The 17,084-nt window shown below is 35.1% G+C and overlaps 2 protein-coding genes across 4 annotated transcripts; one reads left to right on the top strand and one right to left on the bottom strand.

Annotated features, from left to right (window-relative positions):
- Positions 1-14: 14 nt before the first annotated feature.
- On the top strand, positions 15-2,763 carry LOC145586543 (NAD(P)H-quinone oxidoreductase subunit N, chloroplastic-like). 2 transcript variants are annotated; one of them, XM_081643401.1, is made up of 5 exons: positions 15-572; positions 1,013-1,129; positions 1,232-1,317; positions 1,437-1,511; positions 2,366-2,763. In XM_081643401.1, exons 1-4 carry the CDS (start codon positions 153-155, stop codon positions 1,498-1,500), a joined length of 687 nt encoding a protein of 228 aa, XP_081499527.1. In that variant the 5' UTR covers positions 15-152; the 3' UTR covers positions 1,501-1,511; positions 2,366-2,763. The 2 variants fall into 2 exon arrangements, with proteins under 2 accessions (XP_081499527.1, XP_081499526.1); XM_081643400.1 differs by lacking the exon at positions 2,366-2,763 and having other exon boundaries at positions 1,437-1,720.
- On the bottom strand, positions 1,739-15,111 carry LOC145586541 (rho GTPase-activating protein REN1-like). 2 transcript variants are annotated; one of them, XM_081643398.1, is made up of 25 exons: positions 14,888-15,111; positions 14,689-14,753; positions 14,377-14,460; positions 13,962-13,998; positions 13,682-13,758; positions 12,815-12,885; positions 12,281-12,359; positions 11,086-11,230; positions 10,268-10,387; positions 9,588-9,665; positions 8,895-8,950; positions 8,728-8,797; positions 8,399-8,483; positions 7,933-8,179; positions 7,423-7,653; positions 6,452-6,772; positions 6,221-6,270; positions 5,523-5,583; positions 5,335-5,418; positions 4,980-5,087; positions 4,712-4,881; positions 4,458-4,524; positions 3,603-3,653; positions 3,214-3,411; positions 1,739-2,591 (listed from the first exon to the last, which is right to left on the bottom strand). In XM_081643398.1, exons 2-25 carry the CDS (start codon positions 14,734-14,736, stop codon positions 2,103-2,105), a joined length of 3,027 nt encoding a protein of 1,008 aa, XP_081499524.1. In that variant the 5' UTR covers positions 14,737-14,753; positions 14,888-15,111; the 3' UTR covers positions 1,739-2,102. The 2 variants fall into 2 exon arrangements, with proteins under 2 accessions (XP_081499524.1, XP_081499525.1); XM_081643399.1 differs by having other exon boundaries at positions 14,909-15,111.
- Positions 15,112-17,084: the final 1,973 nt, after the last annotated feature.

The raw sequence follows: 17,084 nt of genomic DNA, 5'->3' as shown, positions 1-17,084 counted from the left end.
AGTTTTGCTTTAGCCAAACTCTTCCTTATCTTCCTTATACACCTTACAAATTTTAACACACTACTCAGCTTTGTCCTTTGAAACCTCTAAACTATTCTATTATTTCACAAAATAAAACAAACAAATTAAAAAGAGAAAAAAAAAAAAAAAGTATGGCTACCATGACTTCCTTACAGTATTATGGGATGCTATCCCCCAATTTCCAGCAGAAAAGGCAGCATTTACCAAGCAGTATACTCAACTGCATTACCAATTCAAATGGCATGATCAAGCAGTCCTCGAGAAGCCGAAATGGGATGCAAAGGAGAGCTGTGAGTGTAGTCAAGTGTAGTAGTAGTGGAATTGGGATAGTAGATTTCATAGGAGGTGATCTTCTGAAGCCTGATATAGGAAAATGGTTATCTGATGTGGAGGAGCATAAGGCCCTTGCTATATACACCCCACATGAGGGTGGTTATGAGGGCCGGTACTTGAACCACCTTACTCGTCTAGGCTATCACTTTCTCGATGTCTCAGCTCGTGGACTTGGAGACCCGGAATCCACCCTCACCAAGATTCACCCTGTCTGCCCTGTGAGTCTGAAAATCCTGCTCTGATCTATCAGCATTTTGTACTGTTCTATTGATCCACTCTGACAACTGTAGCTTGTATATTATGTGTCAGTAATGTGAATGACATGAACTTTTATGCAAAGAAAAAACTGCAGAGATGACTTATACTGCAGACAATTATGTTACTCGGACCTGTACTTGTGTAGGACATAGGTATTTGTCTATTAGACAGATGTTTCATATAAAATATATGACGATGAAAAAACAAAAGTCTGATATTGCTTCAGAAGTAAGTGTGAAGAAATATATGTATGTTGGAATGTAGAGGATCTGACATAGGTACTTGAGCTGAAATTACGAGTCTGAGTAATATAGGCTGACAAGCCGAAATTATTAGCTTTCTAGCCTAAGTTTACCTCTTTCAACTAATTTTTTTTCTCTTTAATTGATTTGAATTTCAGCCTCATCTTGGGAAGCAACCCATAGCGAGGTGGTGGTTTCCTCCAGAAGTTGATTATAGACTTGAAGCTCTTCCTTCTGATGCTAAGGGCCTTATTGTCTGGGTCATTGAAGCCAAGGTAATTCAGCTATTTTTCTTCTTTCAGGAAGAGGACATCTTATTTGACAGTTACAACAGAAAGTCAGTGATACTAAATTCTGCATTATGTGATTCTGCCCAGGTTCTTTCTAAATCAGAGCTGCAATTTCTGGCACTGCTTCCATCTCTTCGACCCAAAGTCCGAGTAGTAGCAGAGTGTGGCAATTGGTATGCTGTTCAGATTTTGGGTTACCTTACATATGACTTTAGTGCAATGATTTTTTTCTTGGATCTGAAAATTTGTTGCTAACATCGATTATATTCATCTTGGTGTATTATGCAAATAGGAGAAAGTTCATGTGGAAGCCGCTGAAGGAGATTGCAGGACTAGCTCCTATACAGGAACCGTGACAGACGATACTGTAAGGAAATTACAGCTGATCATGAGAATTTTTAAAAAATTTATAGTTTATTAAACTCTTTCACTCTAATAGCAGTGACTTCAAAATGTTTGTGATTAGTTGTACAGCAATGTAAAATATATGGAGTAACAGATGAAAGTAAAAAGGTGACTAAAATAATGCTTTGTATACAGAACAGAATTAAGATCAGCTGGATAAAATTAACTCAAGTAGGAGTGTAGAACTGTAGAAGATTACAGAACACCACTCATAAATTGCGTAAAAAGGAGAAATTTAAAAATGCTACGAATAAATTTTTGATAGACTAAAATAATGTATTTGGTACGATGTCAAATATTGGTAAAATGGAAACGTTAATTTTATAAAATCAGAATTTCCCAATTTCTACTGTAAGAAAAGTCAGCCACCTGTGGTTCTGTACAAAGAGGGTTCAATGTGGTTTGGACACTGTGTATTGAAGTCACCACTATAAAGTATACACTAATCTATCAATCTGATTCTAATCATAAGCATGATGGAGTCACATAAAATGAAAAATCCTGTTGAATGACTGTCAAAGAATAGAAAACCGCCATATTTCTGGACTACTAATCATCTGGATAGTGTCCTGGAGGTACTAGATTGCTGACCATCTTGTCGTCGACCTTTATCTGATTTTTTTGATGAGGATTGTCCTTCTGATTTATATTTATCGGGTTGCTGCTGATTCTGTGGCAATGAAGCATCTGATTTTGAGCTAAAACCCTTATTATCAATATCCCTATTATCAGTCTTTTTGTTGCTGTCCCTGTTATCAACTTCTGTTGCAGAACCCTTGCCTGAACTATGTGATGATTGATACACACGATCTTCAGGGTTCCTCGAGAAGTTACCCTCAGGACCTTGATTTTTGTCAGGAGTATGGACTGTATGGATAGGTTCTGGAACTTTTCCCTTCCCAGGGCTTAGGATGGGTTGGGTTAATGATCCTCGGCATTTGTCAATGCTTTGGAGCTCAGTTGCAATTTGTGTACGCCTTTCCTTCAAGAAGTTGAGCCGGGTTGTCAGTTTGGACAGTGCAGAGGTGGTAGAGCTGCTTCCCTGTTATGCACATGTAGATTTTCATTTAGAAACTTCAACTTCCACAGTCAGCCACTGACTATAAAAGTTACTAGACTCTTAATTAGAAACTGACATTTCATTTAAGGCCTATGTTTACTTGGATCTGTTACTTGTATCAGGCACAAGTATGTTGGCTCTTTAACAAACTAAACATATATTTTTTTCAAATTGAAGTATTAAGTGTCTGAGGTGAAATATAATAATAAAGTAACATAAAATTAGGTCGGAAATGTCCGGAGGGTATTCTTTGTAGTATAAGGCCAAAACTAATTCACTTCGACGTCCTTTTCTAAGGAATGAACTAACTCCTCAATAAAGGTAATTTAGTAGATAGGCCTTCAATTTTAAGAAGTTGGAAGAAGAAGAAAAAAAAAAAAAAAAAAGTAGCTCTAGTATTTTCATCAGTGCACAACATTCAATGAGGAAGTGATTGGCTGAAGATCCAAGATATTTTAATGATGTCTTAGAATGAACTTTTCATAGATGAAAACCATCAAATTAAGCCCCTACTTCTAGCAGGGAATGAAATCTTCTGATATACTTCGAACATAAGAATTGAAAGAAAATATTTGCGGAATTTTGCAATGGAGAATAGACCTACCTCGCCTTTTGAACTCGTCCTCTTTGTACTGGAGGTATTAGATTTGGGGATAGGGGCTTCCGTTGATGAAACATTATTCGGAAGCAATCCCAATTTGGAAATATCTCTTGATAAATCATTTGGTTGATTACTTTTTGAGGATTCATTTTTTCTATCATTATCACGATCAGTTCCGTCCAATTTATAATTCTGCCGTCCCTGAAAATTCAATCGTTAGCTTATCAACAAAATAATGGCAGAAAAAAGATTTTAAAAAATCAGAATAATGGTAAAATCACACACTCAACCAAAAGGCAGCTCAATCTATACTCAATAACCTTATAAAATAACTGATGATAAATAAGCATTTCACATTGAACACTATAAATAGTCTGGCCAACTCCATTTACCTTTGCTGATGCATTTTTCCGATCAATGTCATCCATGTAGCTCTGCTGTCCCTGAAAGAACTTACTTTAATAACCTAATACTCTTGAAACAACTGATGGTATATAAACATCTCACAGACTAAAAGAGTAAAAGGCAAACGCTATGACATGCGTATAAGAATTAATCATCTGAATGCAGCTTCACAACAGAAGGTGTTCATGCAAATGCTGATATAGTAGAGGTCAGATTAATACTAAATGACTAAAAGCTTCACAGAAACAGTAATAGGTTTTATACTTGCTTCCTTAATAGCAAGAGCACAAAAGAAACTCATACAGCTAGAGTCAATGCTACCTCACCATATCTCTTTCAATACTCGTATCTGAAACACAAATAGTTGATGCTCCTTCCACCTACAATGACCTCCTGATTTGTCCCATTCGATTGTCCCTTTTATTTAAAAAGATGCACACTGATCTGAGCATTGTGATATGTTCCTAATACTTTAAAAAGCTACTAATTAAATCTTATTTGGTCATTACACTTGGCATTTGCAAAAAATCAAATAGAACATGAAAATATCCAATGTGGTATGGAGTGAGTAGAGTCCCACCCCCCTATATATATTTACAATAAACCAACACAAACAAATCCTGTAATTAAACCCATTGACAACTAAAAAAACAGAGCTAAGAAACAGCTCCATTCCAATTGAAAACCTCCCTAGATACTCATTCCGCGCATTTCAAAGGATGAGAAGGATACGAACTCAATCAAAACTATGCATAATTATGTCCCAACACTTGAGCTACTTACTGCTGCTAGCCACTTAACAGGTCCAATCTCAAATTTACTGACGCTAATTGGTGCCTTACCTCAATTTTACTCGGTATTTTGACATGATGTAACTCATCTTTCATTTCATTGTCCTTGTTATATATCCTGCAATGTCAAACAATAAAAATTACTGGGTATTGCCCATAGGATTGGTAATTCAATCATCTTCGTGTAATTGAAAACTGGTACTTAATGTCCAACACAAGTCAGCTAGTAAAGCACTATGTTTCAAATTATACTTTCACAGAAAGCTACAAAAGGATGAGGATAAGGATGGAGTAAGTGTTCTTACAACATATTCCCTTTATTTAAACAGTCTTGTACTTTATTATTACTATCCTGCAAAAGGGATGCAGTCTGCTCATGTTGATGAATAAGCTCTGCGTCAATGTCATCAAGCCTCTGCTTCAAGTTACTAAAATTTTCCTCGGCTATAGAAATTTTCTGAAGCTCAACCTTTGTCTTGAACAGATAATGTTGAAAGAATCACAGAACAAAAAAGAGAACATCAAGATACTGGTTGGATGAGTTGCATCATAGATATTTTATCATTAACTTACCTTTTCATTGATAGAGACAGGCAATTGGGAGATATCAAACACAGATCCGGCTTCCAATGCTGCTCTTAATTCCTTTTCCTTTTGTAGCTGTTCTTGCAACCTAGCCACCTGTGTGCACCATCAATTCAAGCAGCTTTATGCCTTTACCAAAACCATATGACCAATTTTGTTGAATTCATGGTCAGTTACTTGGGCCGGGCCTCCTATCTCAGGAAGTAGCCAGCCCATCACAACAGCCCAAGCACCCTGGGGATGAGGTGGAGGATGAGGGTATCCCTCCCCAAAGGTGGCCCTAGTGTGATTAATCCCATGACCTCAACGTCGAATGTTAAAAATGGAAAACTGTAAAACATACATCTTTCTCAAGAGCTAAGCGACGTTCATTTAGGGCTTTTTTACGTCTCTCCAAACTTGCTTGTAGAATTGTGTTATTGTTAGCCTATAACAAGGTGTGAAGTACATATATAAATATCATCAAATAAAATGACCGGATAATTACAAGAAATACAAAGCCAAAATAAGGAAGAGCTTGTACGGTTGTACCTCCTCTTCAATTCTATTTTCGAGTTCAAGCTTTGTCGCCTCAAGTCGTTGGATTTCATTTCTGTAAAAGAACAAACAAAAGTTCAGGTACATGATCATTTTACAATGAAGGCAAGGCCAAATCAATATCATTGTAATGGAAAACTGTCAGGGACTTTTTATCCCCTTTCACATGCAATATTACACCTTAATAGCTGAAGTGATTCTTTTCAACTAATTATTTTTTCTATCCAGCTAGGTAACACCATCAGAACTTACTATTGATGTATTGAAAGAAAAAACATTATCTAAACGGAAGGATACTTGTAATCATATTAGACCTTAACATAATAAAAGCTCAATATCAGGTAGATCTGAACTTGTTCTTTTCATCTTATTTCAGAGACTTGTTACTTAATTTTGCCAGAATCAGTCTGGATCCGAACTTGAATACCCTTACACCTAATGCCAAAATTTCAGTACTCTAAACTCTAGAACTATAACCAATTTTATTTCTTAGAAACTAGAGAGGCATATTCTGAACAACCACTAGCAAAATTTGATGCACAACAAGAATATAATTTGAGTAGATTGCAAAACTATCATGTACATAGAAATCAGGGCACTAAGATCAAGTACAGGAACAAAATCTTTAAGTCGGAAATATAAACATAAAACATAGTTACGTAATTATTCAGCATGGCCTAAGAAAAACTTACTCATCTTCAAGTGAGAAATCTATTGATTCCATGGAAAGATTCTTTTTTGCCTAGAACAGACAGAAAATTGTTGTAGTTAGTACAGTTTGAGAATTCAATAAGAGACTATTATAAAAGAAGAAAACCTATAGAACCGATTATTTATAAGCCCATATCCTATACCAAGTGAGCAAACGAGAAAAATCAACCATAAGAGAGGTGGGGAAGGCATAAAGGAATCAACAGACTTACCGATGTTCTTCCCCACCTATGACGTCTGAATTGTGAGGACCCAAGGACCTTAGTTGCTGACATTTTGGTGCCTCTTTGTGGACTTAAACTATCAGACTCTTTTAAGGAACTTGTCTCTGCTGGAATATCTCGATGCATTTTAGTAGAGTCGGCAATAGCCACTGATGTATCACTATTTCTTTTTGTGTTTTTGTCAACTATGTGGAGATTATCTTGCTGAGATTCTGGAGTACGAGGTGAAGCTGATGATGATCTCTGGCTTGCTAGAAAATCATGAACTTGTTCAGGAGACCTTGAATATGAACTGGACCTTTCGCTATGCTGCAGTTAGAGAGTGTGTGATGTAAGCAATTTGCAAGAGGAAAAGAAGTAACAGAGAATGTGTCCTTAATATAAGAAAAGGAGATGAAACTGCAAATGAGTCTGAGACAGATTGGAAAATAAAATTTGTTCACAGTAAAAATTTATTTTAATTTTCTTTTCCAATATATTATACCATTGTTTCAGACCCCAGACCTCTTAATGAAGTTCTTCCCTATGGCATAATATGTGGATGATGGAAATATGGAGTCTTAACGCTGCAATGTAGTATCAGAAGGTTGTTTCTGTTGCAGATTCTATGGAATAGGTAGAATGCCTGAAGTAAGACTTAACAGCTTAATATCTTATTGTGAAGTAGCAGATGGTGGTATGGTTTGAAAACAAGGGTCAACTAAACACAGCCTTTCTGTTATTGCAAGGTTAAAGTTATACATGTTCAGCACCCCAACCCCCATGCAAAGGGCGGGAGGCTCATTAGGTGTATTGGGATTATGTTGATGTTAAAAAATTTAGAGCTGAATAGATGGCGCCAGTAAATATTCCAATTTTATAGAACATGTGACTGATTTAGGATCAAGTATGTAATAATAAATAACATAGTAGCCAAGAATTATATGCATATAATTACAAGAGTCTAATAATGTACTAGCCTTATCATCACAAGAATCACTCTCTCCATGGTCACCACTGCCACTACACGTCTCACATGCTGAATGCTCATAATCATCATCTGTTTCATCATGATCTGATGCATCCTCATGATCATAATCTTCAATATAATCATCATCATCTTCATACATTTCATCATCACTGGCCTCCTCTGTCCCGCTTCCACTCTCATCTGAGTCAGAGAACAATCCACTGTCCGACATCGAACCTTCCTGAAAAGAATTTTAATGGGCATGAAGTGCAAACTAAGACAAAATGTATAAGCTGAATCCTGAATGTAGATACTTCAACAATAAGTATGGGAACAGGCATATGACAAGATATGACCTTCAAATGCAGGAACAACAGAGTTACGACGCATTAAGGAAAGTGATCCTAAAAAAAATCTAATTCTTCTACACAATGAAAAGGAAAACAAGGAAAAGGTAATTTTGGACAGAATTGCTGATTCATCCTCAAAGCAAAAGTTAAAGAGGGAACTTGAAGTTTACCCCAAAAATTTTGTCATATTCATCTAGTAGAGTAATAATGATAGCTTGAGCATGGTTTGCTGCTGCTGCTGCTTGAAGAAGTTGGAAAGAACCATCTCCAGCCACATCCATTTGTGTATCTCCAAGTTCACAATCACCAGCAAGAAGGGGTCGCAGAAGCAAAGGAGACATACAAGCGGCCACTGCTGATGTGCTCATCCGATTTACTGCCTTGTTGGAAGCCACTGTTTGCATCATCATGAGAATCCTGGAGATACAAACAAAGGGACTAAGGAATGTAGAAATGCGATTAAATAGAAAAAGACAGTACATTATATAACTGCGGCGAACTATCATCTAATTTCTAATGCACCGCACATATGCTCCTTTGATGATTGGCGGCTGCAGAAATCTGTACCTTAAGAGGATTATAAATTTGGCTTAAGAAAACTCACATGTATGAAGTAAAGTTATCTATACCACATACCTCTGCAGTAATTGTCTGTTTGGCTCAGGAAATGTTTCAAGTATTGCCGTGCGCATAGCATTAAGTCTGTTACTTCGTTCACTTCCTACAAATGATAGTTCACATTTGTTAAATAACAGCAGCCAATTAACATTTACTTGGACATTATTCTGTCTAAAATTGTCTAAAGCATCAGAATCAAATAGAAGAAATGTGAGCATGTCAAATGCTCTGTAAAATTTTACAATGGCCCAAGCCTCATGGTTGTGATTCATTTAAGACAATAACATAATTGTGCCGACAACAACAAAATGTTTATTTCAGAAACAGAGATTTCTATGGCAACTTACGAAATGCTTCTAGCAGTGCATTACAACAAGATGCTGGAACTGGAGAAGATGGTAATTCCCTTAGGATGTACTGAAGATTGCACCAAAAGATAGCAAATCAGAAAATAATGTGAAAATGTAACTTTAGCAAACTTAAAATTACTAGCATAGATGATCAGAAGATTTACCTTAATACAATCGCCAATGACATGAGCATCCTCGCTGGGGGAGAACTCAGTTTTCCCTGTGTGCATATTGAATTAGACAATAATAAGCCAACAAATAAAGGATGCAGTGCTATTTGTCAAAATGAGTGTAGTGTAAGTATCTTAGTAGACAAATTAGTAACAACCCTGGGTCATGTTATGTTGCCTTGACCTAGACAAATTGTTCAAAGTAACTATGGGTTGAGAATGTAGGACCGATAAATATATGTGAAAATAATACACAACACTCTTTGGTGCAAGCATTTTTTAAAAAACTAATAGCAAAACCCTATGCTGGTTTCATAATTGATTTCTCTGAGATACCCAACATTCAGTGTAAAAACCATCTTTGACACACCTTTGACTATTTGTGTAAGGTCTTCACTGTTTAGGACCATCAATAAAACAAATTTGATGTACATAATTTTTCAGATTGGTGAAGAAAACCACATTAGTTAGCTAATAGACTAACAAAACTTTTTAAGGGTTATGTCCCTTTATATATCCTCGATCATCAGCAAACCAAAAAGAATGAGGCTGAATGACCTGAGTTTAGTTTAATGTTGAATCAAGGGGCATACTGTGTAGTGTGTAAATTAAGACTTTCCACATCTAGGGTTTTTCTTTGAAGAATAATATAAATTTTCTAAACGGACAGAGGACGGTTAAATAAACCTTGTTCATATTCTCGAACACGACGATAAACTTCATCTACATCTGCAGCTTGCCGCAAAACTCCTTCAACATTGACTCCTGCACCATCAATCAAATTTAAGCAAGAGAAAAACACATTACATAAAGTAAGGCAGTAACTGTTCAAGTAGATAAAAGCATCAATGTCATTCCTTTAAAAGCTGTGCAAATCGATTTGCTTGAGTATAGGCGTACGGCTACATAAGATGGTTGTATCAGTCATCACAAAAGGCAGAGGCAGCTAGACAGAACAAAAGAGAACTTTTATTCAAGAATACTCAAAATTGCTGCCTTTCTCAATCCAACTAATCAGAATCATCGGAAATGAATTTAAGAGAAATAAAACGACAAGAGGAAAAAGATTTATTTTCACATGAGCAAAACTCCAGAACTAGTACGTAGCTTATCCTAAAGGAGTAAGTTCCAAAAAAAAAATATGCCTTTCAGATAAGTGGCTCTGTGTGCAAAGAACAGAGGTGTGTCATGAGAGTTACGATTTGATGGTGCTATAAATTTTGTTCAAGCAATACATTTACTATCAACACTTCAAAGATATCCCAAGCTTGAGAGAAGCTGTTAAATAAATATAAAATTCTACCAGGATAAGTAGATCATTTCAATCTATGAGTTTTGAGAGGCATCACAAGAAAAAAGGATTCTACCATGATCTTCAATGAATCTGAGGGCTTTCTCCAAGAAAGAAGGTGATCCATCTATATCTTCCAAAGCGAGTAAAATCGGCCTACCAATTACCATAGATTTTCCAGGAGGCCCATCAGTATCTGTAAAAGAAATATAATATTACCCCAACGCCTCTCTTTATATAAGAAGTACAAGAAGATGAGAGCATGTTCATAAGCTAACATTAAGCAGCACAGAAACTTACACAATTGCAGCCAAGGGAAAATTAATTGACATATCAACTTGATAGCAGCAAATGTTAAACAACGACAAAAAAAGATCTTTTAATTATCTAGATGAGACGGACAAAGTTTTATCCAACTTGAATGCCACTAAAAGAGCCTCATAGCTAGCTCTCAGTAAAGCTTCTAAATATTCATGACCAAATAATACTTTTTTTAGATATAACACTATCAACAATAATCAAACAAGAACTTCAGTCAAAACTGTTGATTGAGGTATAAGGTATTGCATAAGCAAGCAAGTAAAGCAACCCCCTTCACTATCAACCTAAAAGCCATGAATACTTAAATCCCAAAGCAGTTTAGCCGTTTAAATGGGAGCTAATACATTGAAATGTTCTTGTAATAGTTTCCTGGCGTAAATCTGAGTACAAAGGCTAAATGTTAACCATATAGCACACTCTTAATTTTTATTATCGTTAATGAAGTCAGCAAGAATTTTAATCTAAAAGCTCAAGTCTCAGCTATAAGAAGTGATGGCTCAATGTAAAGACTAAGCTAAGTAACACCAAAAGTGCAGCAGACAAGCCGAATATGACAACAAAACAAGAGCATACGTTGATCAGCAGCACCATTAACATCATCAACTTGCTCACTTTTTAAAATCCCATTTTGTCCTGCGCTGTGGGCAGCATTTGGTGCTAGTGCCAAAGCATTCTCAAGTGCTGTCTTCCACTCTTGTAAATCCTCCAAAGTTTCTGCCTGCAGCAATAGGCACAAGATTGTCTAACATCAGCACAAGTCAACCTACTTTACTTCATTACTTCACTGTAGGGGTAAAAGGAAACAAAAAACTATACTTTGCATTAATCTATTCAACTATATTTTGACATAAATGGGCAACTTCTCAAAATTCATTTGAAGCACAAAAATGCTATAAAGGTCAGCAAAGGAAATAACTATGCACTCAACCTTCTCTTCTACAACTCAGATTATTTTTCTTCGATTTCTGAAGTACTTAACCCATATCCTGAAAAGGGTAATTACTTCGTTAAAGCCTCTGGTCCACAATATTTCTAAGCCACATTTCAAAGGCTCTTAACTTTGTACTTAAAGCAGAACCATTGACTTCTTACCCTTGCAAATCTTAAAATATTAACCTTCTTAAGAAAAGAAAGCTTCTCAACAACAACAACAACAAAAAAAAAAATAGGAAAGCTTTGATGACAAGTTGATTTGAAATAAGTTATAACCTATGTTGCACAGACTCGGATTTGAGTGTCGTGCCCGACACGATGTCGGAACCTTTGACACTCCAGATTTTATAAAATTTCAATAAGGCCACATATTTATTGGGTGTCGTGTCATGTCATGTCAAAGTGTCGGAGGATCCGACACTAGACACTCGACGTACAACAGGGTGTCAAAGTAACACAGGTTATAACTATGGTGATAATATCTTAAGCTCCATCCACATAGGAGCCTATATCAACAATTACAAATGATTTATGTCTCTATAGATCCTCTAGCACATAATTTTATTTTTTGATATAAGGCCATTTACAAAACTGACAATTAATCACAGGATTGTATATAAGTTGAGCAACTATATTCATCAACTCAAGAACAAGTTTATCGGCAATCTAGTGATAAATTAGAGAACAAAAGATTTTTTTAAAAAAAATGCAGGAATGACACGTGGATAGCTGTGAAGCAAAAGAAACAGGTAAACAAATTATTATCAGTAAAACAGAAAGTCGTATATTTTGATTAGCACTTTCAGCTGCTAAAAGATATGGACTAAAGCAGCACCTTAAGTGTAAAAGCTCGGCCATCCCGACCATCAGGGAAGAACACGGTCAATAGCTTCTTATCTGTTTTGATTTCCACACTAACAAAACATATAATAAAATAAATAGATCAGGAATGTCTTCATTCAACGGCATAAGTTACATAAAAATAGTAATATCACCCAACATAGATCCCAAATTTCCAGCACTGGGCCTTGTAAGGTCAATGCTCAAGATACAAGAAGCATTAACCACGGCCAGTGGAAAATGGTAAGGGGTGTTATATCATAATTTGTTGAAGTTAGTGCTTCAAGTTTGTGATAATCATAAAGCACGTCTCTTCAATATTGTGATGCCCTACTCATCACCTACACAATTGTTGTTGATGATGAGAAGGGCATCACAATAGTGAAGAGACGTGCTTCATGATTATCACAAACTTGAAGCACTAACTTCAACATAATTCATAAGTAACCCAAGAATTCAATAAACTATCAAGTATTACAATAATTTAAAGTAATAAAGATACAATAAAAAATCAAAACAACACACAAACCTGGCGGAGTTGTTCAGGTCTATTCCACCAAGGGTTAGATTCACCTCACCACCCTTTTGGGGTGTTGCACTCTGAAAAAGGGGAAAAATATATATATAAAAAAAAAAAGGAAAATATTAAGGTTTTCTGTGATTCACACAAACAGGAGACGGTGTTGGAGAAAGGGATACTGCAGATACTGAAATACAGTGGTTGACATTCATGAAAAACTAAAAGTTAGAATATTATATGCTTTTGAAATTTGTTAGCTGGTAAGTACATTCTCGAATATATAGTCTCTGTCTCATATTAGATGTTAGACTTCAGAATAAAATTTAGGAAGATTTTTAACCCAAAAAGATATATATATTAAAAATAAAGATGTGCAAATGTAGTTCTAAAATAGATAGCTGTTGTTTTATGACACCTCAAACGGACCTTTTACATAATTTTGGGACAACAAGAAAGCTTGGCATATATCTATTAAGATAATCCTACAATAAGATCCCTAATGTTCCACTTCAGACATGTCATTCATATGTGACAGACAATTTTCTGGTTCCATGTTTACAGCATTAACTTTTGTATAAATTAAGTCTATCAATTTAAAGATACGTGACTCATGAACCCTTAATGGAACACTAGGAATCATGTGCATAACATAAAGACTAGCAATACTCAATTTTTTCCATGGAGATAATCTTGGGATCCATTTCAACTGATGTAGGAAAGAGAAACACCACATGTTTTCACAAACAGTTTTGGCACATTGTTAATCTTGCATCGTCTCACAGCATAAATATATAAACAGGCGTGACGTGGATACAATCAGTTCTCACCATTCAACATGCATTAAAGAAATTTCATTAGAGAGGACAGAGAGCTTACGGGATCACTTCTAAAAAAGACTAGAGATGTGCGTGTCAAAATGAACCATCTCTTCTTCCAAGAAGTCCATCCAATTCCTGGATGAAAGAAGAAACACACAATATAAATTCACTTTGACAGTTAGAACATATGCAGCGTTATATAAGAACTTTGTATAAGTTAGCTTTTGTCACTTTCCTCCATATATCTCAAGCAAACGACATTGTGAGTTTAAGACAACCTTGTACAACAAGAAACGATCTTAGTGTGCAATAAATAACCAAAAACAGTAAAGCCTCACCTTTGGATGATATATAGAGAGGCCCACTCTTGAACACCTGCAAGAAATTGAAATGATTAAAGCTTATCTTATACTTCTATCAGAATCACAAGAATATACTTGTATATATTAGGGCATAAATTCTTCCATGATAAAACAGCAAGCATCTCATTCATCCCCTCTTATCTCAAGAAAATCACAACTACTTCATTTACGATAAATGAACAAACAAACAATAGATCACATGAACAATATATCAAATGTAGCATTGTCATTTAAAGCAAATTATACATTCATCGATTATGTACTCTGCATTTACGAGCCAATTCATTATGTATGAACATTATATCAAATGTAAAGTTATAATAAGGGATTAAGGGAACAATGGAACAGCCTTACATAGTACACAAATACACAAGAAGAGTCTCACAACTACCTGATTCCGGGACCGCGACGTCTGAAGCTCCGCTGCCCCGGCCTGAGGAGAAGTATCAGTTACATTCTCTCCTTGTGATGTTACCTAAAATCACCACAATGTCATGACACTATTACATTTATAAACTTGACATTTGAACTTGATCATACAAATATTGTAATAAACCCCATTTTATTCTGAAAATCAAGGGTATCCAATATTCACATTTTTCTTTTTATAAATTATCAATACATTGATTAAATAATATACTAATAAACTTTCAAATTAAAAAAAAAAAAAATTGTACATTTCAATGATTATAATTACGAGTACCTGGGAAGAACATTCGCCTGATTTGCTAGTCATCGATTGCTCGTTCATCACAACATCCTATTTAACTAAAAATCACAAAATATTGAAATAATTTCAACAATTAACAATCCCACAAATTCATAACACCAAAATAACATAAAATAAAATAAATCAGAACATTATATTTTTTGAGGAAAAAATCTAAAAAAAAAATACTTACAAATTCTACAATGTGGGTTACCTTCGAAATTCCATAATTCAGGAAAATTAATTACAATCAAAATGGATGAAAATTTGGGAAAAATAAAATTGGGTTGAAATTAATTTTCAGGAGAAAAAAAAAAAAGAGAGAGAGAGAGAAGCAGAAAGAGGAAAAAAAAATGGAAGCTTAATTTGGATTTTGGTTTTCAACGGAAACCCCGTTGGTGACCCAATTTGAGCGGGCCCGTGTAATACGGCAGTTATACACGTGGCAACCGTAGGTGTTCTTATGCTCATAGAACGTGAGAGTCACTAATGGCTTTTTTTTTTTTTTTTTTTTTTTGAGTTTCTATATTTATACAACCCATTTTAATAATAATAATCCGTAATGAATATTATATTACTTCGATGGTTTACTAGTTTACTCCCTATCAAACAATGTACGTCAAAATTTGAAAAGATGTGTTGCATTTAAAAGAAAATACATAAATATATGGCGTTAATGATTTTTATAAGAATATTATACTATAAATTTCAAAAAAAAAAAAAAAAAAAAAAAAAGAATGTCATATTCTATTATTCAAAAAAAAAAAGTAATATCATTCTAAATACGAGTAGGTATTAATTTAAGAATTTATAAACAAATTATTCATTGATTGACGTAATTAAGGTTTACGCCGTATTTCGTTTATTATTTTCACAGCTCGTGATATGTGTTGTACTTTGTACCTCTTAGGCCTATAACATTAATTAATGTAAAACTTTTTATTTCAATAACATTGTTAGAGTCTACTTTTATTCACATCCGTTAGTCCTTTGCATAGGTGGAGGTGGACACTAATTCATAGACTTTGATACACATAGGCACATAGCATATAAGTAACAATTACAGGCACAGGAGCTAAAAGTCATAAGGGCATGTTCTCATCAGATTATTTTCAGTTCAGTTCAGTTCAGCTCTAATAAGTTCAGTTCAGTTCAGCTCCTAATTTTCTTCACTCATAAAATATTCATTTCAATTTAGTTCAGCTCTAATAAGTTCAGTTCAGTTCGGCTCATTTCAGTCAATGAAATCAGGCCCTTAGTCATGCATTAGTAATAGTTGGTCCAAGCTAGGAAACCTCTTAGGGACAATAATTTTCCCAAGATTGTTCATGACCATAAGGAACTAATTTAGCTAGATTGTGAGCAACGCTATTACCATCACGTCTCACATGAGACCAAAGTACCAAGTACTTCATATAACTTGTTATAGCAATGTATTTCCAAGCCTCTATCTCCTAACTAACAATAAGTATATAATTTTGGTGCTTATTTATAGATATAGGTATAGTATATGCTTCAACTTTATAGTTGCATTGGCAATTGCATCCTAAGTAGTAATACCAAGCTTGATTGTAATTAAATGACCACTAATTTAATCCAATTATACTTTCATTAGTAACAGTAAGTGTCAAATAAACCTCAAGATCTCAAGTTCACATTGATCTCTTTATCAGAATATATATACAAGGCTAAGCAACCTAGTTCACGTAGGAACCTATAGGTTGGGGAATACTTTTCCTATACAAGATAATATCAAATATATATGATAATATATATGCTAAATATATCTACTAAACATTCTATTATATCTTAACATCCCCCCTCAAGATGGAGCATGAAGATCTCAAATGCCCATCTTGCCAAGTAGTAACTCGAACTGCGCCTTCCCCAAAGCCTTGGTAAAAATGTCCGCGAGCTGCTCCTTCGTAGGAACATACGATGGTGAAATCAACCCATCTTTAATTGCATCTCTCACTAAATGCATATCAACCTTAATATGTTTGGTTCTCTCATGGAATACTGGATTTTGAGCAATGTATAAAGCTGACTGACTATCGCAAAATAAATTCATACCCTGCGAATGTTGCACACCCAAATCTTTTAACATTTGTTTCAACTACTTTAGTTCACATGTCACACCCGTCATTGACCTATACTCCGCTTCCGTAGATGATGTAGAAACCGTATGTTGCTTCTTAGTTTTCCAGGACACCAGGGAAAAACCAAGTAGCACAAACCACCCTTTCAATAACCGTCTAGTAAGAGGACAACTTGCCCAATCAGTGTCAGTAAGAGAAACTTCAATACCAAGCTTAGAAGTTCTATCCTATTTCTTCTAGACAACCTACAAGTCGAAGTTGAGAAGTTCTAATTATAAACAACTTTCAAAT

This window comes from Chenopodium album, chromosome 16, assembly GCF_948465745.1.
Source record: "Chenopodium album chromosome 16, dcCheAlbu1.1, whole genome shotgun sequence".
In the NCBI taxonomy this organism is placed as follows: domain Eukaryota; kingdom Viridiplantae; phylum Streptophyta; class Magnoliopsida; order Caryophyllales; family Amaranthaceae; genus Chenopodium; species Chenopodium album.
This window is presented reverse-complemented; position numbering and strand designations above follow the sequence as displayed.

What these genes read in the sequence shown, in the direction of transcription:
- LOC145586543 (XM_081643401.1), top strand. Translation starts at nt 153, where the DNA reads ATGGCTACCATGACTTCCTTACAGTATTATGGGATGCTATCCCCCAAT. An exon ending in AGATTCACCCTGTCTGCCCT is followed by an intron (nt 573 to 1,012) that starts GTGAGTCTGAAA and finishes TTTGAATTTCAG; the next exon opens with CCTCATCTTGGGAAGCAACC. An exon ending in TCTGGGTCATTGAAGCCAAG is followed by an intron (nt 1,130 to 1,231) that starts GTAATTCAGCTA and finishes GATTCTGCCCAG; the next exon opens with GTTCTTTCTAAATCAGAGCT.
- LOC145586541 (XM_081643398.1), bottom strand. Translation starts at nt 14,736, where the DNA reads ATGAACGAGCAATCGATGACTAGCAAATCAGGCGAATGTTCTTCCCAG. An exon ending in TGCACTGCTAGAAGCATTTC is followed by an intron (nt 8,484 to 8,727) that starts GTAAGTTGCCAT and finishes TATCATTTGTAG; the next exon opens with GAAGTGAACGAAGTAACAGA. An exon ending in AACAGACAATTACTGCAGAG is followed by an intron (nt 8,180 to 8,398) that starts GTATGTGGTATA and finishes TTGTATCTCCAG; the next exon opens with GATTCTCATGATGATGCAAA.